Source organism: Anas platyrhynchos, chromosome 1 (genome assembly GCF_047663525.1).
Source record: "Anas platyrhynchos isolate ZD024472 breed Pekin duck chromosome 1, IASCAAS_PekinDuck_T2T, whole genome shotgun sequence".
In the NCBI taxonomy this organism is placed as follows: Eukaryota; Metazoa; Chordata; class Aves; order Anseriformes; family Anatidae; genus Anas; species Anas platyrhynchos.
This window is the reverse complement of record NC_092587.1, coordinates 121,939,656-121,965,780: the sequence shown is the minus strand read 5'-3', so window position 1 is coordinate 121,965,780 and position 26,125 is coordinate 121,939,656. Positions and strand designations below refer to the sequence as shown.

General features: G+C 39.0%; 1 protein-coding gene and 1 long non-coding RNA gene across 9 annotated transcripts in view; one reads left to right on the top strand and one right to left on the bottom strand.

The window, feature by feature from the left end:
* Window positions 1-26,125, bottom strand: part of SYTL5 (synaptotagmin like 5) — an 87,060-nt gene that overhangs the window by 38,603 nt on the left and 22,332 nt on the right. For 4 of the 8 annotated variants that reach the window (XM_027449013.3, XM_013094537.5, XM_038170763.2 and 1 more), the window contains exons 2-3: window positions 20,953-21,437; window positions 10,089-10,304 (exon numbers count right to left, since the gene is read on the bottom strand). In XM_027449013.3, coding sequence (XP_027304814.2) covers window positions 10,089-10,304; window positions 20,953-21,071 — 335 coding nt within the window. In that variant the 5' untranslated portion in view covers window positions 21,072-21,437. Of the gene's footprint in view, window positions 1-10,088; window positions 10,305-18,860; window positions 19,089-20,952; window positions 21,438-21,723; window positions 21,843-22,141; window positions 22,163-26,125 lie in introns of those variants that run through there. The other 4 variants (XM_072027651.1, XM_027449014.3, XM_027449015.3 and 1 more) reach the window with 4 other exon arrangements.
* On the top strand, window positions 21,853-25,247 carry LOC119714461 (uncharacterized). The gene is made up of 3 exons (XR_005261692.2): window positions 21,853-22,255; window positions 23,094-23,161; window positions 23,964-25,247. It is a non-coding gene; the product is annotated as an uncharacterized lncRNA (long non-coding RNA).

The window sequence follows — 26,125 nt, the reverse complement described above, 5'->3', positions numbered from 1 at the left end:
CCACTTCTATTGCCCCACTCTGTACAATTGATAGCAAAAAGCTAAATGAATACTTAAAAAAACAACCAAACAAAAAAAAAAACTTTAGCTCCAGGCATGTTCCTGATTACTTTATGCTCAGTAAGAAAAACTAGTTACAAACCAATACCAGAAAAGAAATCATCTAGTCTTCTGGGCATGAAAATTAATGCAGATGGATTTAGAGCACTGATCAATATCTCCTCTATTAAGTTCCTTGCTTGAATGAAGAGTTTGACTTGGGAAAATACTAAAAATTATAGAATAGTATTCTGCCACTGCTAAAAAACTACCGTTATATCCTTGGTTCTTCCTCACCTATTAACAAATTATGCACCTTCACATTCCTCTAAAAGAAAATCAAAATACAAAATGTGCACAAATGAGATAATAGAAGATTGTCTTATCTCATTGTTGCAGACTTGCAATGACAAAAAAACATACAATTTGTCATCATCACAATCAGACAGTCATTATGTTAGGCATTAAATAAAATCTCTACATTTTCACACAGAATTTTTAAAATACTTTTTATTTTATTTTAAAGATACATAGATTGGAAAGGATTCATTGCATTAGAATCTACGCTGTATGAAAAATGTTTGCAGAATGTGTATTTTCACAATTCATTTACACCACACACTTCTCTGTGCAGTTATTTTTATGCTGAGGTTTACAGCAAGATTATTGCTTTATATCACAACATAAATCTGTCATAGCCTTGACTAGGACATCACATTCTACTACAATATAAATGACAGTTTACATGGTGTAAGTGGTTGATTCATTTTTCCTCAGTTACTGCCAGGTTTGACCACAAAGCTCCCCAAGTGCCATTCTCCCCTTGGATACAGATCTTATTTATGTCTAGTGTCTCACTAGCAATGCTCAGCTTGACAAAGAATATTCCCCACCCCCTTATCCAGGCAAGCATTTTCATCCTTCTCCATACTCAGAACCACCTATGATCAGGGGTTTTGAAGCATGGAAGCTTGCACCACACAAAGCCACAGTCTTTTACAAACAGGAACTTGCAATTATTTCCACACCCAGCCCTGAATGGTCCCACCAACCCATGAGGAATGACTGTGGAGAAGGACTTTCTCTTGCCTGTAAAAGTAACGACTGACCCCACAGTTGCCTTCTTTGCAGCCTCCAAAAGCCACACCAGATCGGTTAGCCTATTCAGGCAACAACAGTTGATTCCTGTGTTTCCTGGCAAAGGATAAATCAGCCATCTACTCTCAGTGATCTCCCTCTGCAGGCTGTAGCCCACTGCCATCAAATAGCCTCTAATTACACAGCTGCCGCCCTCTTATTCTTTAGCCAAGGAAGCTCAAGGCCATCGCTGCCTGTTGTGACAAACACAAACAGGTCCCTCAAGAAGATGAAGGTGTCAGCCATCCCCTGTGCAGGTCCAAGTGGGCACTAGAGGCTGTGACAGCCAGTACCACGATGGAGCTGGACTACGTGCGGTTCAGCTAATGATGGTAAAATGAATTACAAACCTCCTTCAGCAGGCTGATCTTATTAAGCAGTTAATACTGCATTGTGAATAGTGATGCACTCCTTCAGATTGCCAGCTCCTCGGGCAAGTTTGCCCCGAGGAGGCCTGCGCCCCTTCTGCTCCAACCCCACCAGCACAACCAGGTCTGAGGCACAACACAGCTGTGGCATGAAGCAGCAAATAAAGGGAGAACTGTTTTGCTTTAGACAAGAGCTTTACCCAACTTCGTTACCCACAGTGAAGGGGGAAAAAAAAAAACACATGTCAATAGCCATCCACTGCAAGTGTTCCCCGGAGCAAGCCTAGAGGCCTCAACTTTCACATCAGACCTTTGTCCTTATCATCACCAATATCACTTTCAGTCTTGGGTCCCCAGCTTCTGCTAGGAGTCCTTTTTTTTTTTTTTTTTTTTCCCAATTTTTTTTGTGAAAATGTCCATTTCCAAGACCACTTCTACAAAAATACCACTTACCACTTCTAATGAAATAAGGGGGTGAAAGAAAAAGCATTGTACTTCTGACTTTCTAGCACACTAATATTGGTTGGGATATGTGTATATATATTCTTCATGGACGCTCAACAATTCATACAAAGACTAGTGTTTATATCATCTTAATCACTCACATATTTTGGGAATACTACAAAAATAATTTGTGCTCTACACAAATGGAAATGAATTCAGATTAAATGACTGTCCTAGTTTCTGGTTTGAGGTTTGAACTTCATAACTGCATTGACATTCTGAAACAAAAATTGAAGAATGAGACCTAACCATCTTACATTAATGTTATTTTTTATGCATTTATAGTTATTATTGTCTCTCCTACTGAGCAAATCTTTCTCCTGTTTCTGATGCAGAACTTAAATGAACCGTTTCCATCTAGATAATTGTTTTAGTGGGAAGAGAATCAATGGCATATACACAACATTACATAAAACCAGTGTTTGCAGGTTTGTTTTCTCTTGTTTTTAAAGTGGGTTCGAGTTCCATGCTGACTGTAATCATGGTATATATCTGCATTTTCTTTCCTTTTTCAGTTAGCATGTAGCATGCAAAGTAAAAGAAAAAAAAAAAAAAGAAAAAAACAGTCTAACAAAAACAGCCAGGAAATTTTTGAAGAGAATCACATGGAAGTAGCTATATTTAATACAAAATACCTTAGATATTAAGATATTAGGTGAAGTCATTATATACATTAATTAACGAATGAGCTCTCATATAGATATGTGAGAGGGACTACTTTATGGTTCCATGCTTCTTCTTCCTCTATGATCTCCCAATAAGCAGATTAAGTTCACCAACACAGTGCTCAGTTTCAAAACAGAACATAACCTGTGGAATGAAATACTATAAAATACTCATGAGTTTGGGGCATTCTTAGGATACTCACTAGAAAACAACAGGTTTTTTGCTAAATTTATGCAGGAACTCAAACACTTCTATATTTAGGTAAGTTGTCCACAGAGTCTATTTAACTTGTAAGCTATTATGTTCCTAATGATACTCCAAAGAGCTGGATGAAGTGGGGAATTTAGATTAAGTGGGGAATTTAGATGGGTAGACCTTAGACTCTAGAGAAAAGCTAATTAATGCAAATTCTTTAACTGTTTTCTGGAAGCACAAATTAAGAAAAATGTTGGCTTGTACAAGTATGTTGTACTACAGGAAAGCTGCTTGCAGCATGTGTTGACTGACCATCCACTAGACTAATGCAAGCCAATGGTAGAGCTTTTATAAACTGAGTATGTCTATTTAAGCTGAAAGTACTACTTGGCATTCATATCCATTTGTCTCATTCAGCCTATAGCTCTTACTCTGGCTATCAGGTAGGGTTACAGCATGGATGATTACGTGGGTATTAGTTTTCAGTAATAAATGGTCTTGATAGTTAAGCTGTAGTTGGAAAGCTCTCAGTGTAGCATATCATGAGCACAGTAATGTGGATGCATCTTCGTACGCCTTCAGCTGTTTTAAAACAAAGTGGAAAATGACAGTTCGACCACATGATCTTAAAGGTCTCTTCCAACCTTAATGAGTCTATGATTCTATGAGACTGTGTCCCTGACAAGAACTCAGCTTGTGATCATGCACTCTCATTTTTGCAAGACACTTTATCATTAAACATCTAATTATAAAAATTCCATTTAAGATGGAAAGTTCCAATTTTTAACTTTAATCTTTTTCTTTTCTTTTTTTTTTTTTTTCCCTGTAGAAAACAAACAAACAAACATTGGTCAAACAGTGACTGAACATCCAACCTAACACTTACAGTAGAGGAAAGAGATTCACTCCAGATTCCTTTCCGTCTCCCCTTGTCCAAGTGTTTCACTTCTTCTTTGGGAAGAAAAATTTGGAAAATATGGCAAGACAAAAGCCTGGATAAAGTGTAGCCTATAAATAAATACACCAAAACATACACACCCATCTTTGCATGCATTCAACTGAATGGAATATTTTCTATAACATAAATTAATTTCAGAGTATTCTCATTAATTAGGGAGACTTATTAAATAAATAGAAATCTGTGACCCTATTAAAAGAAGGTAAACTTGCCTGTAAGTTTTTGTTTTGTTTGGTTTTGGGGGGAAAGGGGAGAATCTGAAGAACACTTGTATTCTAAAACAATTGAAGTATCTATTATCAGGCTCCTAATGTGCATAAATGTTACTAAGATACTGATGAATTTTCATGACGTGTTGAAACAACATAATTATTTCAAGGATGAAGACAAATTTCCCATTACTGCTTGTTTCTGCTGTAATAACTCAGGCCACCTAAGCATTTTATCTTGCTGAATAATTCTAAAATTGTTTGTAGATATCTAGACACATTCATAATGAAAAATACGGACAGCATTGAGATGCAAAATTGGTTTGTCAGCAGACTGCTCAAAGAACATAATTTCCCTCAATCTATCACTGACCATTTTTCAAGTTAAATTTAAAACACCAACAAACCACATTTTAAGAAGGGGGAACAAAGTGACCTTGATGGCAAGTTTCTCTTTTAGCACCTATGTTTGAAAGCTACTGATGACCACTTTTGTTTCTTGTATGCAGGGAATAGAGTAGAAAACTTTCTTTTTCATCAACTGCATCACTGCATACAGGTTCGATTTGCCTCATTAAATACTACAACATCTCATTTCATCTTATTAATAAAGACTATCTTATTCTCTCAGTGACAGCAGACCTTAGAATTTGGGAGAAGACTTAGCTCTAACCTTTCCTGACCTTTGAATGATTCATCTTGTAACTTTATATTCTGGTAACAACTCTCATGGGAAAAAATAAAAACAAAACAGTAATATTCTCTTTATGTACATTCAAGAATATCCTTCTTTAGTAACTGGAAATTGTAAGGCAATTTATATACAAACCTCAGTCCATTATCCTTAAAAATCCTGAGAAACATCTCTCACTTTTCATGTTCCAATTTCTTTCCTCAAATTCACTAAATCTCTTTTTGAAAGTGTTTTTGAATGTAATTACTGTGTTGCAATGAACTTCTCCATCACAATAAGGTGTTCTTCAAGCAAGTATGACTTTAGTGAAACAGGAGAAAACAGGTTTTAAATATTATTTGGCAGTGAGGAGATAATTCAGAGTTGCTTGTGGCCAAAGACACTTGTTGAAAAATTATCAGAGAGAGATTTTAGTATTAAACCAACTGGTATCTTAGTCTTTCAGCTACCATCACGCTATCATGCAATTTTTTAATTAGTTCAGAAAATAATACACACCCTTAAAAAAAAAAAAAAAAAAAAGTATTTTGAAATGACCTGATCTTCGAATCAAATTCAGCATACATGCAATTTGCCTTCATCTTTTTTTTTTTCAGATATTTTTTTTTTTTTTTTGGTAGCTGGACATAAACCTACCGTAAATGTTAAAGCAATGATGACACTTCATCACAGGCCACGTTACAGAACATGCTGTACTACAGATATCCCAACTTCCTGTCCTGTGAGTGGACAGGCAGGACTTGAGATGCTCTGAGGAAAGATCAACATGCACTAAATGAAGTAACTGACAAAAGCTGGCTGATATTATCCACACTTTCCTTTATTACTTGATATTATTTGTTTCAGCAACAATTTTGGATTATTATTTGTGTAATTCAAGGGATTTCTCCAGCAAATCCTGCAGTACTTGTCAACAACTTTTTTGCTAAATACACTCAATACCCAGTATCCAAATTTCTTTAGTGACACCAGATGAAACGCAGCAGGCTTTCCAAGAGCTCAGAAATGTTCTGAATGTATTCCTGCAGGTAAAAGAGATGTCTGTATAGTGTATTGTACCAGTTACTGCTACCACCATCACCTTCAGTGGAAGTTAATAAGACATTATTGGGAACAATTTTGGCAGAACAACCAAGAACTAGTATAGCACCAAAACCAGAAAAAGTTCATCAAGGCCATGAATCCTTCCCAGTGTCTTTTAAGGGTCTCACAGCATGTACAACAACATACATATGTTATATCAGGTGCTAGTGTCTATGCTGTTATCAATGTGAACCTAATTCATCAAGGTTGCTGAAAGAAAAGGATGAATTAAAAAAAAAAAATAAAAAAAAGGAAAAAATTCCTAGCACGCATTCACATATTGCAAAGCCACTAATAGAGTAAAACAACTGAGTTTAACAGACTCACACCATATCCAAATAAATGCTAAATAGCTAAGTTTTGTTCCTTCCCGTCTTTCATTTCCTACTCATGAAACATAGCTAAGAATCTCTTAACACGATTTCCATTTTCTTTTCCTTGCCTTCTGCCTTTCGATCTTGCTAAAGGCCCTCTTTCTATTCACTTAATCAACTCCTTTTTCAAATGTAATTCAAAAAACCTAAAAATCCCATTTTTCCTTGCATTTCTCACTTAAGTGAGACAGAGGAAAGCAGAAATGAAAGAATTTAAACTAGAGTTATGCACAGTGAATAGATTTAACTGAAATACCCGTCTCCAGCATTCACCTCTACACTGTCCATACAGAAGATAATCTCTTTGTGTTCTCCTAGGAGCATAAAAAGCATTTTAGAGATCATTAACTTCCATTATGGCCCTGCAAAAGCACTAGATATGAAAGAAAAGAAAGGACAGGAATAGATTTCAATTTAGTATTGATATCAAACACCAATGATACCTTAGCACTTTAAACAAATCACTCCACAGTATGTAATAACTTAGATGCAGGCTTCTAATGGAATTGGTTTCCAACATGATTGCTAGGACCATTGCTTGGCATACAGAATGCAACACAATCACGAGAAACAGCTGTGGCATATATTTTGAGAAGTTTCCCTATCCATTTTTCAGCCACAAAACAGGATGTACTTTACTGATGTCATCATTCCTGAAAAAAGTTTAACCAACCGGTTTTTAAAACAAGATTCTGCAACCTGTCCAAATTATATCAATAATTCTTTTTCTTACCACCTAACCTAATCTTTTTCACTGCAATTTAAGTATCTCACTGCTTTTCTTATCCATAGTCAGTATATAGAAAAGCCTACATGCATCTACAATGCAGCTGCCTTTGTACATTCAAAACTCAGTTATTTTCATTTTTTTTCCTTGAATACGCCAAACATTTCTGACTGCCTTCATTACTCTGTGCACAGCATGTCCTAGGCTTGTGATCTTTATTTTCTACTGAAACTTCTTCAGTTGACCAGTATGATGTGTGCTACTGTGCTGGGTCTGTCTGGGATGGAGTTAACTTTCCCTGCAGCAGCCCACACAGTGCTCTGCTCTGTTCATATAGCTAGAACAGCACTGATATCACTCCAGTGTTGTGTCTATTGCTGCATAGTGCTGGCACTGCAGCAGGACTCCCTCCAAGCCCCCAAGAGCCGTCAGGCTGGGGGTGGGCAAGTGATGGGGAGGAGACATCACCAGGGCAGCTGACCTAAACCGACCAAAGGGATATTCCATACCATGTGGGGTCACACTCAGCAATACAAAGAGGGGTTCTCGTGGTGGAAGGCCCTGTCCTCCTGAACAACTGTTACATGTATTGAGGCCCTGCTTCCCAGGACATGGCCGAACATCGCCCAACGATGGGAAGTAGAGAGGAATATTCTTCCTCTCTCCCTGTGCTTCTGCACAGCCTTTTTTTCTTCTTTCTCCTTCTTCCTTTTCCCTTTAATTAAATCATCCGTATCTCAAACCTTGAGCTCTTTGTGTTGCATTTTCTCCCCTTTCCTCTTTGAGGAGGAGGAGTGAGAGAGCGGCCATGGTGGAACTCAGCTGCCCACCCAATTAAAACCACCACAGCTACACAAAATGGGGCAAAGTACTCCTAACAAAACAAGACTGTATCATGTATTTTGTAGACTGTAATTCTGTTTTACATCCTGTGTGATGGAGGACTTTTCCACAGTGGCAGAAAACTGTTGATTCATGTTCAGCTTTTTATTCAGTACAACATCCAGATTCATTCTTAAGGAACAGCTGCATAAGCTATTTTTATTTTTCTCATTCTGTGTTGCTGCAGCTGTCTTTGCCCAAGTGGTACTTGCACATGCCCACAGGGAGCCACCATTTACTTTTACTTCAAATATCTTCTCTAAACTGCATCATTTTGAATCCCAAGTCAGTCCTTCAACATGTCTGCAACACCTCACAGTTTCATGTCACCAGCAAATGTAATTGGTAAACTCATGTGCTGCATCATCTAAGTCCTAAACTAAAACACTGACCAGTAAAAACCCAGATGAGAATTCTGCTCTGTATCACTGCTTATTTTGATAATGAAACGCTCTGAGAACAGAGCTTCGTAGTTCTCCAGGCAGGACTGCAATCACACTGACATAATTTATTTTGGGGCACAGTCCCCCTTGTTTATGAGCTTTTGAGAACAGTATGAAAGAAGGTTCACTAAAGTCAAATTATAAGACATCTACAGATCCTCCTCTATCCATGAGGTCTGTCATCCTATCAAAGAAGGAAATTAAATTGCTTTTGACATTATTTGTTTTTGAGCCAGCTCTTACTCATCGTTCTGTCAGCTTCTCTCAGCTTTCAGACAGTCATGATGTTTCAGTTTTTTTAGAGAAGTTAAAGGTAATCTGACAGGGCCAACAAATCCCTTGTTCTTCCTTTCTTTGTATTTTAAAGAACAGCATTATATTTGCCATTCTCCATTCTGTCATCTCACCTGAGCCCCATCATTTCTGAAAGGCACAACACTCAGGTCACCTCAGGAACTGACTGAAGCAAACCACAAGGAGTAGTTTTTCAACATTTCACAAAATCAAGTACTTGAACATGGTTCATCTTAAAAGAGGTGAAACATTATTCTCTTGTTCTCTGGTTGCATCCCCTACTGAATGCAAGAGAAGTTTAAGGCATCTAACAACCCTTAGAGGTTAGCCTTCTAAAACTGAAGTTAGAGGACACAAACCCTAAATTCCATGTCCTGCTGCGTTAATTCTTCATTAACTGTCTATGTAGCCAAAGTCTGACATAACTACTATTTTGGATTCACTTTTTGATACAGCTTACAAAAAGCTTTACCTTCCTGATATTAGTTTGATATCCTTTAAAAAATGAACAAACAACAAAAACCCCACTTCCTCTGTGACATTACTGATTCTTCCCCTTTTAACATAGTTATTTTATCACATCTTTTCCTGATGTATGTAATTCCCTCATGGATGTAACAACATCCAGTTCCTACATCACGATACTTAACTAAGTCCTATTGCACAATACACCTCTCCTTTCCTTCGTGGTTATCTTGCTGAGTCAAGCTACGAAATTCCATATTACTATCCCAATCAAGGGCAATATTCCTTCAAGTATATATGACGTAAATACACATATTTTTGAACATATAAAATCTCTGTTTATTCATTTGATATCCTGTGTTAAAATACCAATTCTATGCTTTTTCAGCACTGTGTATCCTCCTCCATTCTCCATACTTAACATTCTAACAGTGAGAAATGTGAAGATTAATCTACCTCCTTTTGTTTTACCTCCCACCGTGGCACAGCTTACTTGAGAACTCTCTCTAATTCTAAACAACCAGGGGAAAAAATATTGTAAATACACCCTTCTCCCTTTATGCAGAAATGCTCAGTTACTGTAAACACAGGAAAAAGCAAGGATAAAACCATGCCTTGAAATGTTTGGACTCACGATTTTTACATCTCTTTCTTTACAAATCCACCTACCACATCAGTCAGAACGTACCATCCTCGCTTATTCTTAATTTTGTTTTGTTAATTTTCAATTACAAGATTCTTACATTTCTGTCTTACTGTGAATAGACTGTCACTGTTTTGTAACTGATTTTCAGAGCACTGCACACCAACGACCTAGTATATGTGATGCTTGCAGCTTTCTTTAGAAAGCAAGCTAGTTGAAACTAACTTGGAACTAGAAAAAAAGATACTGCAAAATAGTGCAGCAAATCAAAACACCAGAAAGCTTCTTACCTTGTTTATCTGCTATGCATATATTTGTATGCTAAGAGGAGATAGAACTAACACCAGCGTAAAATTACTCACAGAGAATTAATCTTTAAGTGTATCCATAAAAACTGCACAACTTACGCAATTTTAGCACACACCGAGCATTTCCAGTGCCCATCAGCTCCCACGACACGACACTTAGTGCACACTCTAAGTTTGCAGGTTTGGCACAGGTCTCCTCTGTCAAAGATTAAGCCCAGGCTTTTCTGACAGCGAATACAGACTCTGCTGTTGTCCTGTTGACAGTGTCGATTTCCACCTTTCCTTCTCACTTCCAGAAGTTCATTTTTCAATTTCCTAGAAGAAAGAAAATAAAGGGCTTGAATTTGGAGATACATCTGATTTTTGTATGGTATTAGGATGAAACCTTTTGGAGATCAAGCAACATTTCCATCTTCCTGTGATTTGTAAAAACTTTCGAACCGATTAAGATTTAGCACTAAGAACTACAAGACACAAATAAGGACAATGTAACTGTGTTTTATATATTAACTGTATTTCTAACACATACGTGGCAAAGAAGAATACATCTATCCTCAACCTCTCAGACATAAAGCCAAGAGGAAAATATGCAGCCTTGAGGTTGGTGTGCAGATAGCTGAGCAGTTCTGAACCACTGGCAAACCATCTTTGCCTGTCCCTCATCAATAATTCAAGTCATGCTGAGCCCAGGTTGACTGCAGCTCAAAACTGGGACTATTCTGTGCTTCCACGGTAGAAAAAGAAAATCTTTCCTGTAACTGGTGTGCATTTAATACTCTGCCAGAGTAGAGTTAGCTAGGAAAACAGATGCAATTCTGCACTGGCCATTCAAATCTTGAAAGAAAACAAAAGCAAACACCTAAATAGATGTAGCATCACAGCATAACACCACTAAATTGAAAAAAAAAAAAAGGGGGGGGGGGGGGGGGGGGAAGAGAATATCAGTTTAAATAACGCAACTTGAATGCTACCAGTTCCAACCACTGACCCTGAAGGATAAAGGTATCTGCATTTAAGACCTGCTTTATAGACTGTAATTTCAAGGGTGCATAAGTCAAGTCCTTAAGGGAAAAATAACCTTATGTGAAAAATAACTACTACAACATTCCCAAATAAAAATAACAACAACAATAATAATATCTAGGGACTTAAGCAGGACTCCGTCATAACCCAAACCTCTCACTAACAACTCCTTGTACCTCAGTTCCTGACCTCTGCTCCAGAGCTTTCCCTCCCACACCAGAGCCTTGAGCTTTCACCCCTCACACCCCAACCCACAGAACTATCTAGGTTGGAGGTCACATAGCTTAAACTGGTGCTTAAGGTTGGAGGTCACATAGCTGAAACATGGCCAACAAGAACAGGTTGCTCAAGGCCCTGTTCAAACGAACCTTGAGTAACTCCAAGTGAAGAGAGCACACAATGTCTCTGGGCACCGGTCCCACAGTCCGACCAACTGTATGATTTTCTTTACAAAACAAGGAGTGGAATAAAAAAGCTTCCATAATATCTAATCAGAATCTCCCATATTCCAGATTGGTCACAATGCTTCTTGTTCTTTTACTGTCGTGGAGACCAGAACAATTTTGTTCCACTACAGGCCTGAGAGGAGCAGTTGAAGACAGCCACCAGGTCTCGCCTTTGCCTTAATGCTGAGCAAACCCATTTCCTTCAGCCTACAAGACGTAGAAGGGGCTCCAACCATCCTTATGGTCCTCCATTGAACACGCTCCAATGTGTCAGCATTTCTCTTGTACCAGGGAGCCCCCAGATGGAAATTCTCTTCCAGTTATGGTCTCACAAGTGCACAGCAGAGGAGATAATCACTATCCTCAACTGCTAACCTACACCCTGCATGGGGTCAAATTTGCTTTGTCCTCTCAACACACCTCAGCAGAAGCTCTGTCCACTCAACCCCCAGGCTCCTATTATCCTCTCAATTTTCTCAATACATCCCTGCCCACCTCAGACTCTCTCCTGACTTTCCCTCTGTCGAAACCTCTCTCATTTCAAGTTCCTCTGCCTTTTCAAACCCTTTCCATGCTCCAATCTACCCCAGAAGATCCCCTTTCCAGGGCCCCAGTTCAGCAGTGCTTAGTTCCCTTGGCTTTATGCAGCTGGGTATTGCTGTCTCCCCATCCCTTTCCTCCCCTATTTCATGCACTGCCACCAGCCTCCAGGGCCCCTCTGCCATGAAGCACTGCAGCTAACTGGACTCACCATCTCCACACATACCTCAAGAGAGATTTAAAACACCTGGTTACCAGTTTCACTTAAGGATCAGTGAAAAGGTCAGGAAGAAAAAGACCTTGTGAAAACAAAGCCAATAAAAGATTACGGGCTGCAGCCCCAGTGAAGGAGGCTGAGTGCACTGTGTAGGTCACCAGGGGCTAAGCTCTGACAGCAGTGGGTTATTTGTGGCTACGTGGCCTTGTTACAGGGATGGCTGGCATTTTGCTTCCCACTGGGGTATCCAGGAACGAGAGCCTATGGACACTGACGTTATCTTTTTAGTACCTAGCAGTGTGTCCTGCAGGCTGGATCCTAGCACCTAATGTCAAAACAAAACCTTCGCTGAACTCCTTCCTTTCTGGCCTCCCTGCCTACTCTCCACCCCAGCTTTCAGGTCCCTCCTTAACAAGAAACATCACCGGGCACAACATATGTGTTTTAAATAGTTACAATTTTAAATAAGGAAATCTCTCTCTCCCCAAACCAACAAGCAGAGATTTTTAAACAAGAGCTTTCTTTGAGAGCAACATGTTGAGAAATACTTATCAATGTTTCAGAGTTCCTTCGGCATTACAAAGGCATTGCTTCTATTATCCTGTTATTATTGATGGTAGCCACAACGGTATTTTCCTCTTTTCATGCAATACAAAAATCTCGAATTCTTATCAGATGCTGGTTGATCTACCAACACCATGAATTTTGAAAAGTGTGATTTGTTGGTTTTTGAATACAGATCTGCCTTCAAGGACTATCGGGAAACCAAAATAAAATAAATCAATCCACAGCTTTCCTGTTCACTGAAACATGTAAAATATGAAAATCAAAATGCAAGCAAACAACGTATGGACAGGTATACTGAATCTGAACTATGGGATTCCCTAAACCACTTACTGAATTGAACTACTGTTTGACTGTAACAAATATGTTTGTGTCTTATGAAAATAAAGAACGAAATGTCTTGAGGGCCAGAAAGATTAGAAGGCAGTAGGTGAGTCATCTGAAAAAAATCCATCCTCGTAACAGCCACGGCCTAGTTGCACCAGCTACGTAATACTGAACAGGGATTGCATGTGCGTAAGTATGTACGTGGTAATCAGGCACGTAGCTGGCCTGACTTACCAATAGATACCCTTTATCTCCCCAGTATGGGAACCATCTGTATCGTAAACATCCAATTTCCTTTTGCCATTCAACATTTGAGCACTCCTTATTTTTAAAGGAACCTAATTAATCATGCAGTTAGACATTTTTAATCTCAAATATTAAACAACAATTAATCTTTATTGATCCTCTCCTAGTAATATTATGAAATGAGAGAATCACAGAATGATTTGGGTTGGAAGATCACCTGGTTCCAACCCCCTGCCATGGGCAGGGACAGCTCCCACCAGCCCAGGCTACCCAAAGCCCCATCCAGCCTGGCCTTGAGCACCTCCAGGGATGGGGCATCCACAGCTTCTCTGGGCAGCCTGTGCCAGGGCCTCACCACCCTCTGAGTAAAGAATTTCTTCCTAATACCTAATCATAGAATCATTCAGGTTGGAAAAGATCTCTAAGATCATCTAGTCCAATCTTTAACCTAGTAAAGTAATTTAAATCTACCCTTTTTTAGTCCAAAGCCATTCCCCCTTGTCCTATCACTACTCTCCCTGACAAAGAGTCCCTCCCCAGCTTTCCTGTAGGCTCCCTTTAGGTTTTGTAAAGTAGCTGTAAGGTCTCCCTGGAGCCTTCGCTTCTCCAGGCTGAACAATCACAGCTTTCCCAGCCTTTCTTCACGGAAGAGGCGCTTCCACCCCCGATCATCCTTGTGGCCCTCCTCTGAAGACTGCTTCTAATAGGTCCATGCCCATAGTAAACAGAAAATAAACTCTGCAGAAGCCAGTTTAATAAGCTATTGGAGAAAGAGTCCTATAATACACTGAAGTTTCTAAACCGTCTATAACAATAGCTGTTTGATGGATGATAGATATTAAGAATAAAATTGTTACTGGCAAGGGTAGTAGAATATTTTGCCATTCCTCTAGCTGTGAATTTATATTAAGATCTCTCTCCTGTTTGACAAAATACAGAAGTGCATTGAAGAAGAGTTTTGTTGTAACTAGTATTCCAGGCAGCACTGAATGACTTAATCTGAACTCTTCCATATGGGGTCTAAAATACCTTACTTATCAAAGCGGGAGACAAAGAAGACAACCTACAGCAAATTTAAGAAGTGGCTCATATCCCAAATTAGGTCCATCGAAAAAGTCAACATGAAAAGCTGAGGCCTTGAAAACATGAGGAAAAAAACATGCAGGCAGCAAAGCCAAGGAACGGCGAGCAGTCACAGCTCCTGGCTCTGTCACCGACCGCCTGCAAGAGGCACAAAACAGCCCCTGAAGGAGCCTGGCCCTTCCCTACCGACTGCCTCCTGGCTCCAGCCTTAAGAGAGACATTTTTCTTAATGCACTTTACCTCAGAGAACATTTATTCCCCAAGTTTAGAAAAGTTGAACAGTTATACTGCTCCACGAGGTGAGACAGGTACTGCTCAAGCCATTCACTTAAACAAATGTCATCAATGTAAGCATGATCTACTTGCTTTGACTCAGGTAACTCATTTCTTTCAAGCCCCCACTCTCTTCTTTTTTTGATAAGCACTATAGGAAACATGGAATACGTGATTCCTCAGTTTGATTTTTCAGATTGCTCCTGCATCTTCCTTCTCCTCCCCCTTTAAAAAAAACAAAAAACAAACAAAAAAAAACTTAAAAGATATAGAGCAACAGAATTCAAGTATTCCTAATTTTATTTTGCTATTCTAAATTTCCCAGAGTTCGAGCAGTGTAAAAAATTTCATTAAAAAAATAAATAAAAAAATAAAAAACAGAAACTGCTCTCACTCAACTATAATTGAAGACCGAAGCAGGGAAAGAAAAAAAAAAGTTTAAACATATGAAATTGCTCCAATCTTTGAAATTGCTCCAATCTTTGCAATGGCTTTAAACTAGAAGAGGATTTAGATTAGATATAAGGAAGAAATTCTTTACTCTGAGAATGGTGAGGCCCTTGCACAGGCTGCCCAGAGAAGCAGTGGGTGCCCCATCCCTGGAAGTTCTCAAGGCCAGACTGGATGGGGCTTTGGGCAGCCTGGGCTGGTGGGAGGTGTCCCTGCCCATGGCAGGGGTTGGAACTGGGTGATCTTCAAGGTTCCTTCCAACCCAACCCATTCTGGGATTCTATGATTCTATGAATCTTGCACCTGTTCATCAGAAAGTTATGTTTCCTGCATTAGTGGGTCCCCACATTCTCCATCTAGAGCTCGGCAGCTGCTAACTCAGATGCAAGGTGATTTTTTAATTTTTTTTCTGAGCAGAAAGTGGTAAAAACAATTCCTGGAGCTGTGGAGAAAGGAAATTTCTTCACCAGACTGATTCCAAATGCCTTCTGTAAATGCAGCCAGATTCCCTTCACTGTCTGACATGATATCTGGAAAGTAACAGTAAATATTTTTGACAATGCAGAAAATGATGAGTTATTACCAGTTTACATTGGCTTCTCCTTGCATTATAAAAATATAGACATTTGAGTATCTAAAATGTGTTAGGCACTTGTTTTACAAGCAAAGATTTCTACATTTTGCTTATAGAACAGGGATTTTTTTAATGATAAAAACTGTCTTAAGGATATCTGAGTATGGAGGTGTACTGGCGACAATGAAAAGGGGGTGACAAAGAGTGAACGTGCAAAGGAAAAGAACTGGAGTGATAAATAGCAGAATGGAAAGGAGGCATGGGAACTGAAATTACATTGGAAGGGAGTAAGAACACCTTCCACAGATGAACCTTTTCATGACCTTTCTTCACCCTCTCCACTAAAAACTATTACCAAAATTAAAACAACAAAACACACACACACCCCAACAACAATACACCACCCCAAATGCACAAATTGTCTGTTGGTTTCTCACTTACCCTCAATAAAGTCAACTGCAAGCAGAGTATAAGAATATCAGAGTTAACCACCATCAGAAATTCTTTCACCAACAGAATAAAGAACAATGGAGAGCAAAACAGGCACCTCTACCCTTAGAGTACCAGCAATAGGAACTACTTTACATGTATTTTGAAAAGTCTCTGGTTCAAAGAGTAACAGTGTGTTAAAAAAAAAAAAAAAATCACTTTTCAAAAGTCACAGATGCCAGACACACAACTTCCCTTCTTCTCATCCTTCCCATATGGATGAACAATATGCTTTAACATATGAACTCTTCCCTTAAGATATTATTTATAATCAGTGTTACAAAAAACACAAACCATCTACCATACTATATACTGATTTATAATCATTTTGTGCTTACAAACAAGTCCAAATATATAATCAGCAGGTAAGTCACTTACCACTCCTGTTACTCAGACTGAAAAAAAATAAAATCGCCAGAGTATTTGCCTGTAGTTACCACAGGGTGGTATCCATGCTAAGTTTCTCCTATGCTGTAATGGAGTTACTATGTTAAATTGCTTCTGACTGATAAGGAGATGCCATTTTAGTTAACTGAAGAGAAAGGAATGTCAACTTTCTTTGGCAATACAGAACTGAGGTTGATGCAATCTTTGTACACCTTCTGGAAACCTAAACACTGGGGAAATGATTTAGGCTATTACTCAATAAGGCCTTACTCTTGGAAGAAATTGGCATGTTCCTTCTTTGTTTTCTCAGTTCAGCAACTGTTAGACTGGTGTCTCCTCTTCTAAAAGCCTGGCAACTCACAGCTTGGCTTTGTAAACAGTGACACGAGCCTTTGTATTTTAAAAGCTGTCTAGGATCACAGTCAAGGTGAGAAAGCAGTGTACATTAGCAGCAAGCGTGTCACGTGTGTTTGCTCTGTGGTAGCATATTCATATTGAGGCGAAGTGCTAGCTCCAAATGCTCCAAGAGTCACAGCCATCAGACCCAGTTGCTTCCACAACACCACAGCTGGGGAAGATGCAGCAGGGCACATAAGTAAACCAAGAATGCAACGAAACGCAGCTGCTATAGGGCACTCCTCCCTTTCAGCACATAGATCCTTCTAATGGCTTAGGTTTTGTTTCATGATGTCATATGGGTTTGCATAAAAAGGGTCTTAAAAGAACAAAACTTCAAAACCAGTAAAACAATAGGAAAAAATATACATTTCAGTCAAGAATGTTCAGTTCAGAGTTTATTCACTGACATACTCTGGATGCAGATTTCACTCTGGATACAAATTGCTCCCAGCAAGTCAGATGTTCAACCCTACATTTTCTCCCCCACTATGCTCCATTTCACTATTTGTAGCTACTTTAGCTCTGTGTGATTGAATGATTTGACCCTAACAATCTTGTCTTAAAAACCGTCATGATGACTACTCAACTGATATCAGATGCATAGTAGAACAATATTTAAGACACTGTAGGCTATTTTCACAAGTAACCTGCAACTTTAAATCCATATTCAAACAAAATTTCCATGACATACAACACACACTTTAAGAACATAACTAAATCCTAGTATTTATTAAAATGGGTTACTTTTTTATTACATTTTTTATAGTATCAAAACTAGACCACAGAAAGCATACGCGTTGCCTTCTGTGTTTTTCTCACACATAGGTGAAATATTTATACATCTTATCAAAATATCAGAACAGCCACCTGCATTCCAGAACACAAGCATGAGCAGAGTGAATGTAACTCCTAACAATTTCATTACTAGGACATCCTCCTACACTTACTGTTGCTTTCACACTGAATAGAGACTTGTACAGAAAGACACTGTAAGGAGTTGATACCGCTTTTTTGTTTGTTTGTTTTAAGAGGAATCAAGGTATTACTGTGTTGTGTTTTTTGTTGTTGTTGCTTTGTTTTTCCTGATGGCTTTTGAAGACATAGGCATAGAAAAATAAAGTAAAATAAAATAAAAAGTTATCAACACAGATTCAGAGTACAGCAGACAAATAAAAATTCTTCAGTATAGACTAGGAGCAAGTATCTTGCCAGAATGAAAAAAAATGCATTAAAAAAAATAATACAAAAGGGCTTGTTCTTCTGAAAAGTACTTCAATAAAATATGTAACAGATTGCACCAAATGGAATTTCAAAGACAACACATGTTCCTCTGAAGTATACTTATGAGACATAATTAAAGAAATCCTTGCCAAGTTGTATTCAGAAAGAAAAATTATGAAGCCTCCCAGGAAGCAGTTACCCACCCAGCCTTTTATAGTTTGCATATCTTGGAAGCCATTTACAGACTCCATTCCACCCTTATCAGACACAATATGTTCCAGTGACAATACTCCAAAAATGCCCTGAATCTAAAACCAACTGGTTAATATAGGTGCCAGAATTATGTATGAGCCTAATACCAACACCTGAGTTATCCTAATCAGCATTGCATTTCAACTTAATTTCCAACCTTTTCTTAAGGTGCTCTTTCCATTTGCACTGAAGCACAGATAACCCTAATGCCACCGGTCCCTTAACTGAACCAAGTCCTGCAGAAGTGCCTTTGGTTCTCACTAGGTTTGGCAGAGTGATTTTCAGTACCACAAAAGAAAAGAACAGGTAAGTAGCATTTTTTAAGACATCATAAAGAACAAGAAACAACAACAAAAAAACACACAAAACTTTTAACTCACCTATTACTGCCACGTCCCACTTGAGACTGGTAAACAGCAATAATAGGAAATAAAGGTTTGGGAGGTTTGGGAAAGCTGGTGACCTGTTACACTCTTGCTCTTAATGCCGAAGCCTTTGATAGATGACTGATACATGGCATACGTTTCTGAGGCCAGTGCCTTCTAAAACAAAAAACTTACTTTGAAATGCTTATCCTATTACAAAACAGAGCACAATGCCTAGAACAAACAGTGCTCCATCTGTTTTCCTGTGTTCTGTTTTCTTCTTCATCTGACAAACGATGAAGGAGGTTAAACAATTAATTTGCCCACTCCATCATGAAGAAATTCCCTTTCTTGCCACTCCTGCACCAGGACAGGCACACCAGTTTTAGCCCACTCCATTTAGATAAACCACTGTGCTTGCCCAGTTCAAAGGGCTCCACACCAGCAGGGTCGCTGCACTTAGACTGGGTATCTCAAGAGAAGAAGCCTTCCAAAACCAGTGGCTAACTCTGCATCTTTTCCCAAATAGTAGTTTTGTACAAAAGAAGCCTCAGCAGCACATGTCTAAAAGGCTTTTTTTTAGGAAATCAAAGGGAAGAACAATGCAGCCTGGCCTTGGAGTTCATGGACAGAAACCAGCAAATGCTGGAAATCTTCCCTTTGTAATCCATTATGCTTGGCAGCCTCGAGTGCGACACCAAGTGCTGCACATTATCCACACTGAGCCTGTTTCTCAGAACCGACACTAGATAAAAGGACAGCAGAGAGAAGTGATGGGAAGCAGCAACAACATACTGGAAAAGCATTTGAACTTTTGCAGAACTGGTACTTCGCTGAACTAACTGAATTTGAGTCATCATCTGAAATAACTGAAGCTCATACTGCCTCCACACGTTGTTCTCTCAACTCTGATTTTACCTTTTTTCTCAGAAAAGAACACATGAGCTCTATTAACACCCCCTGAAGTCTCTATGTCGCCCATCAGTTTGTTCTGAGCCACACCTGAGACCTTCAGTTTTATTCTTTGACTTATTAGTAAATCTAAGCCATGTGAAAAATGAAGTGTCCCTCCTCCTTCCTGCTTTGTAAATACTGCAAGAGAAAGAAAAAGGTTGTTATCACACATTTCCTCTGTGTTGTATGGACTCCTGTGTACAGCCACACGCACACACACATTCGCTCCCTGTGACACCTCACAGTATCCCCCTCCCACACAACGCATACAGCTGCTCTCAGTGGACAAAGCTTCAAGAGCCTGACTAAAACCTTCCATTCACGTGGGATAAATTTAGCCAAACCAGGCAAAATCTACAGAGTCGGAAATTCAAAAACCATTGCTGTATATTCTCGCACTTGTTGCCAGCATGAGTGTTAAGCTCTCAAGGACACTCTGAACATGTCTACTAGAAAATAAAGTATTTCATTTCTAGGAAAATTAAACCATCTTTTATTTTAGTGAAACACATTTCTAGTATTTGAAAGATGTTCTTGAATTCAGGGCATCCATGCAGAAACCCAGTTTATATATTCATTTCCTTGAGGCTAATTGAACATTTGAGAGAATGAAAAAGAATTCTGGGATTTTAAACGTAGTACTAAAATCAACCAGGAGAATTTGGATGTACTTTTAGAGTAAGCACTCAGATTTCATTACACCGTATTTCCATTACATTTTAAGCTTTCTACAAGTTTATGAAAATTGAATGGCAGCTTTCCAAGAAATACTGTAGTTCTAAATGTTATTAAATTTGAACTACGAATAGGCAATACATTGCAAATTAGACTTATATGAAATGATTACCAGGACAAAATCACTAGCCTTCTTGCAGTTCCCTACATCAGTACATAGCCTGGGATTCAAGTTTGAGGTCTATTAGCTTTCTTACTCTTTTGCTTTGAAGCAATGGACACATCACAATCTTCCATTGACAGAAGGCCACACAAGCAAGCAATTTTCTTTCTTTTAACACATTTTGCCTTCTAATTAACTGTGCCACCTCACAAAACTGATCATTCTCCCAAGACATTTAGAAAATCTTCACTGAGGGCCATATAAATATCTACACCAGAGAATTATTTTTTAAAGAACAATAGTAAAAAGGGTTACCTTATCCTTTTATCTTCAACTTTTTTCAGATATTCATCTCTCTTCAATACTCCCAATATCATTTCCCTTTCGTGTTCCAACAAAAATGACAGATTGATGATCTCTAAGTGCTTCGCCATGATTTTTCAATGAGTCCTCTGTCCAAGCAATTCAATTCCAGTGAATTATTTGCACAAGTCCAAAGGCACTTTTGTGTCCCAGTTACAAGATTCACAGTCAAGGTATTTTGAAAAATGCTTCTTTAAGTTAACCAGGTGTCAAAGCTGTATTGTTCTGCTTTCCAACTACACAAGAAATAAAGGTTTCCCCTTTGCTTCTTCCTCAAAAAAAGCCAGTAATTTTCCTGGTTGCCTTGTGTCCTGGCCGATGCTTTCTGGCACGCCGCAGGCCTTCAGTCTGTATTCAGAAACAGCTGCAGAATCAACTTCCTGGCATAACTGTAGTTCGGAGCCACAAAACAGCTGGGCATAATTATTTCAAACTATCTGAAAAGCAAAAGAAACAAATGGAAATCATCTTGACATTACCATTGTGGTCTGACTTAAGGCTTAATCAAATACTAGTTTGAAAACCACCAAAGAAGGAATGCCTACTTGCACTGTCAGGTTGTCTCAGGGAATGCATATATCTCCTGTTTGCTATGTTGTTGTTTACTTACTCTAATGGATGATTATCATACTCCCACGAGGGCTCTGTCTAGTGCAATACAATTTACAATTACTTCCCTACTGCAATACACTTAAATGACTGTATTCACCTTGTAATACTTACATCCTAATAGTAATAAGCATCAGGGGTGGAGGGGATCTATTCATTCTTCTGAAATCACGTTAAGAGAAAAGTAACAATTAAGAAGTGGAGAGACTTCAAAAGGCTGCACTGAAGGTAAGACTCGCCCAACAACATGTATTTATCTGCGTCTCAGCAAGTCGCCCATCACGCTCAATTCACAGTCAATTCAGAGAAACAGGAAGGAGTGATTTATTTACACTCTTAAGGAGTGATTTATCCACCTACTGTAGACATTTAGTTTCAGATTACAAGTCCTAGAAGAGCCCACTAAATACAACAAAACCCAAGAACTTGTTAATGTGCAGCCACCCTGAAAGTAAGACAAACTTCACTCTGTATGTTTTGTCATATCTAAGCACAAATCAACTTCCAAGTGAAAATAGAAGAGGCACCCTACCCTGCAGTGGAGCATTGAGCTTGACCCTCTTTGGAAAAAGTCACCAGGAAGCTGCTTGAAAAAGCATCTAAAACTTCTGGTCAACTAGCTGGAACATCCATCCCTCACAGTCTTGTAAGTACACATCAAGTTTCATATTGAAACAATGCATGACCTCCAAGATAAATAATAAAAAGTAGTTATGTGAATAGATACTGTACTTTGAAAAGCACATGCCTGTTACGTGTAATATATAAACATTAAACACATTTACACTGAAAAAAAAGTGTATCTACATTATCGTAAGAGCAAATACGACTATATGCAAATATAGGTGCACATGTGCTATGGATAATGCAGGTTTATTTTCTGTTACGAATGCTGGAAGAACTAAAACAGCTTTTAAGAATTTTGTCATTTACAGGAGAGTGCCCAACCACAATGCTCAATACTGTCACAAAACCTGTTAGCGTTCTTCTTCATTTTCCAATACATGTTTATTTTAATGGCAGCCCTTGCTTCCTTAGCTTTCAACAGTTTGGAAAGCGTTTGACAAAGATAAATAGCACAGAGAATTGGAGCAACAGTGCTCACATTCTAAAAGGGCTATGGGCATCTGACAAAATATCCTTCAGTTTTCATTCATAACAACTGCTAAAGAAGCAAATGTAGTTGCCAGTGGCATTAAATTTAATTCTTGTGTTGTTTTTCATTAATATACCTCAGAATCTTGGTTTTGATTAACTTTATTCCCCAGGTTAGCCGAGTACTTAATAGCAAAGGATACCAGAAGTCAAAATTTAAGTTTAAATGAGATCCTTATGGTATTCTTGCATGGGAATTTCTTTGGATATTTCCTAAAGTCTATTTCAATTAACCTTAATTTTTTTCAAATGAATGAAGATGATAATAAATTATACACAAATGGCAATGTATGTATTTTCATCTAGTTTTTCTTTTATTTCTCCCCCAGTACAATATTAACATAAATCTTGGGATTATTTCAGCAATACAGAACCATACTGGTGTCACTTCAATCAGGTAAGAAAATGGGACAGAAAAGTCACGGAACAAGCAGCACACAGTCAATGCAAGTCAGAAATACAACTCAGGGCTGCCAGTTATGGACTAACTGTCATTGAAAAGTGGGAAGCAAACATGAACCACAGAGTGCTAACTCTGGCTAGATTGTAATATTAAACATATAAATGTCATGGAATGAACAACACGTGGAAAAATTCTACTTTGTTTCTCTACGCTTATTTTTGAACAGAAAGGAAAAAAAAAAAAAAAAAAAGGACCATTATGCTTATCCTTAGATCCTTGAAAATAGCATTTTTTCAATACCATCCCTAAGGCCAAGTTATTTGTAAGTAAAGGGAGAAATCCAACGTGTAACTTATACTATCTAGAAGGGTAAGTTTTTTGTTTTTTGAACTGCCTAACAAAGGGCTGGTGAAAGCAGTACTTTCATCCCAATCAGGTCTTAACATCACAGTGGGACAGGGGGCATGAGGCTTTGGCACAGAATGGAGACCCAAGCTCAGTAGTCAGAGAAGAAGCTAAGTTGTTTGATGGGTCAGGGTGCTCTGAATTTCTGATTGCAAGCTTGCCTTGCAGCTGTAGAGTAGGTGGCATATAGCATAATTCCAACAATTTTATTTTTTTGATGGAGAAAAACAAGTTCTATTGGAAAATGGAAAACCAACAGGTTAAGGGTAAGGAATGAGCAATGCAATTAGAATCTGAGTGCAACAAAAGTGTTAAAAATTGCTTCTGATAGCACCATTTCTATCATGATGATACCCTGCAGGTAACTTTTTTCTTTTTTTTTTTTTCCCAGGAAAACAATGCAGCAGTATGACAAGCAGGCTGATAAGAACAGTATAACTTGTAAGATATATTCAGGTATTGGGAATTTGGGGTTGAGAAAAAAGGCTCCAAAAGACCCTTCTGACTGCAACTTACCTTGATATCTGGACATATTCTCTTAGCTTTTTTTATTTAACTCTAAAGAAGCTAGAACTCTTAGAATATCTGGAAGCCTCAAAAATTTGCTCTGACTAAGCATAAAGCCTATCCTTGGATATCCTGGGTGATCTTGCCCTCAACAGGGGGAGGCAGGTTTTTCCAAAATATGAGGTCCAAAATTACTAAGGTGACATGCCACAACTGTGTATTGGGCTTATGCAGCAAGGTTTTGGTAGGGGGTGGGCTGCAAGGGCAGCCTCTGTGAGAAGAGATAAGGACAATAATTGGGAGAGGTAACAGGCAAAACATGGAACGGACATTATTAGAGAATATAATAATGGTGAAGAATTTGTGTTGTAACATGGTGAAGGGATGGTGGGTGGAACGTGTAGGAATTGTCCACCTTTGTCAGTGTTATGATGTTATGTTCATTTTGGTGTGGGGAATTTTGTTGTTGTTGTTGTAAGAGAAATTTGTGAAGACTGCATGAAGAATGCCAGTGAATGTACTTTTTAATGATAATTGCTAAATGTGTTTTTCACAGAGGTGAGGGGTGTATAATACAGTGCTTACACAGCAAGGATATGGTAGCAGGGTGGTTGTGGGGTGGCCTCTGTGAGCAGAGCCCAGCAGCTGCCCCATGACAGACCAGAGCCAGCTCCAGCCGGCTCCAAAAGGGACCCCATGGGGAGCAGGGGCAGAGAGTGACCATGAAGGAGCAGCGAAGATGAAGCGGCAGGGACTGACTGCAGCCCCCATTCACCATTCCTCTGTGGTGCTCAGGGGGAGGACATAAAAGAGATTAGATAGGGGTGAAGGTGTTTTCAGTTGGTTTTCTTTGTTTCTTGTTTCTCTAGCTTGTTAGTAATAGGCAAAAAAATTAAATTAATCTCCCTATGCTGAGTCTGTTTTGCCCCTGACAGTACCTGGACAGTGATCTCCGTGTCCTTATCTCCATGCTTGGACCCCTTTTTCATCATATTTTCTCCCCCAGTTCCTTTGAGGAGGGGGCGTGAGAAAGTGGTGTGCTGGAGTTCAGTTAGTCATCAGTGTGAAAACACCACAAACTTAGAATCCAAAGTTAGTTCATTTGTCACTTGGAGCATAGGGTCAAAGATGTAGACTTTGGAGCAGAACTAAGCACCAGTAAGGGCGAGGGAAAGCAGTTGCTGGTAGAAAAAGCTGGTAGGATCTGACGTCCACGTGAATGGAGACAGTTCAGAGCCACAGATCAACAGGCAGTCACTGCAAACCCCAGCCATGGTAAGGAACAGGCGGGGAAGTGGCTGGAAGTGCCAGTGGTTTGAAGCCATGGAGCACAGAAACACACAGCAAGAGGGCAGTGAAGGAGAGACAGGAATAACGATGGCTATTGCCCACAGCCACAACATAACACTGCAGTTGATCTCCAGAGTACCACCGCCTGCCATGCCAAATGAGATTGGCTTACAAACACTAGAGCAGACTCAGTGGACAGTAGCCTAGTCAAAAAAATCCCAGTATCTGGGAATAACAGGTCCTTCAGTCCCATAAGCTAATTTTTTTCCCCACTTCTTAGTTAACGTTACAATGGTAAGGACATCATTAAAAAATGTGTTGAAATTCAAACACTGTCTTCCTTGCTCCATGGACTGTAACATGAGGTGCCATGCATGGGTACATGCAATACATCACCTACTTTACAGCAGCAAATTTTGGTTTAGCTCCCATGCCTTCCGTGGTTTTGTTTAACAAATACATATAACACAAAAGAATAGCAATTATGGAAACAACAGGGACACTTTCTCCATAAAACAGGAAGCTAATAAATAAATGAGATACTGTTTCTAGCACTTAAGACTTCCCTGCTTCAGATAACACATGACTGGAGACCGGGCCTGTGTTTCACATTAAGATTTAACAAAAAATATGGCTCCTCTCCTGCACTGTCTTTTGTTCTCTCTTCAGAATAAATCAGCTGACAAAAGCTGAATATATGAACCAACCTAGGGCTTGAAAGCTTGAAAACAGAACAAACCAGCTAACTTTCAGAAA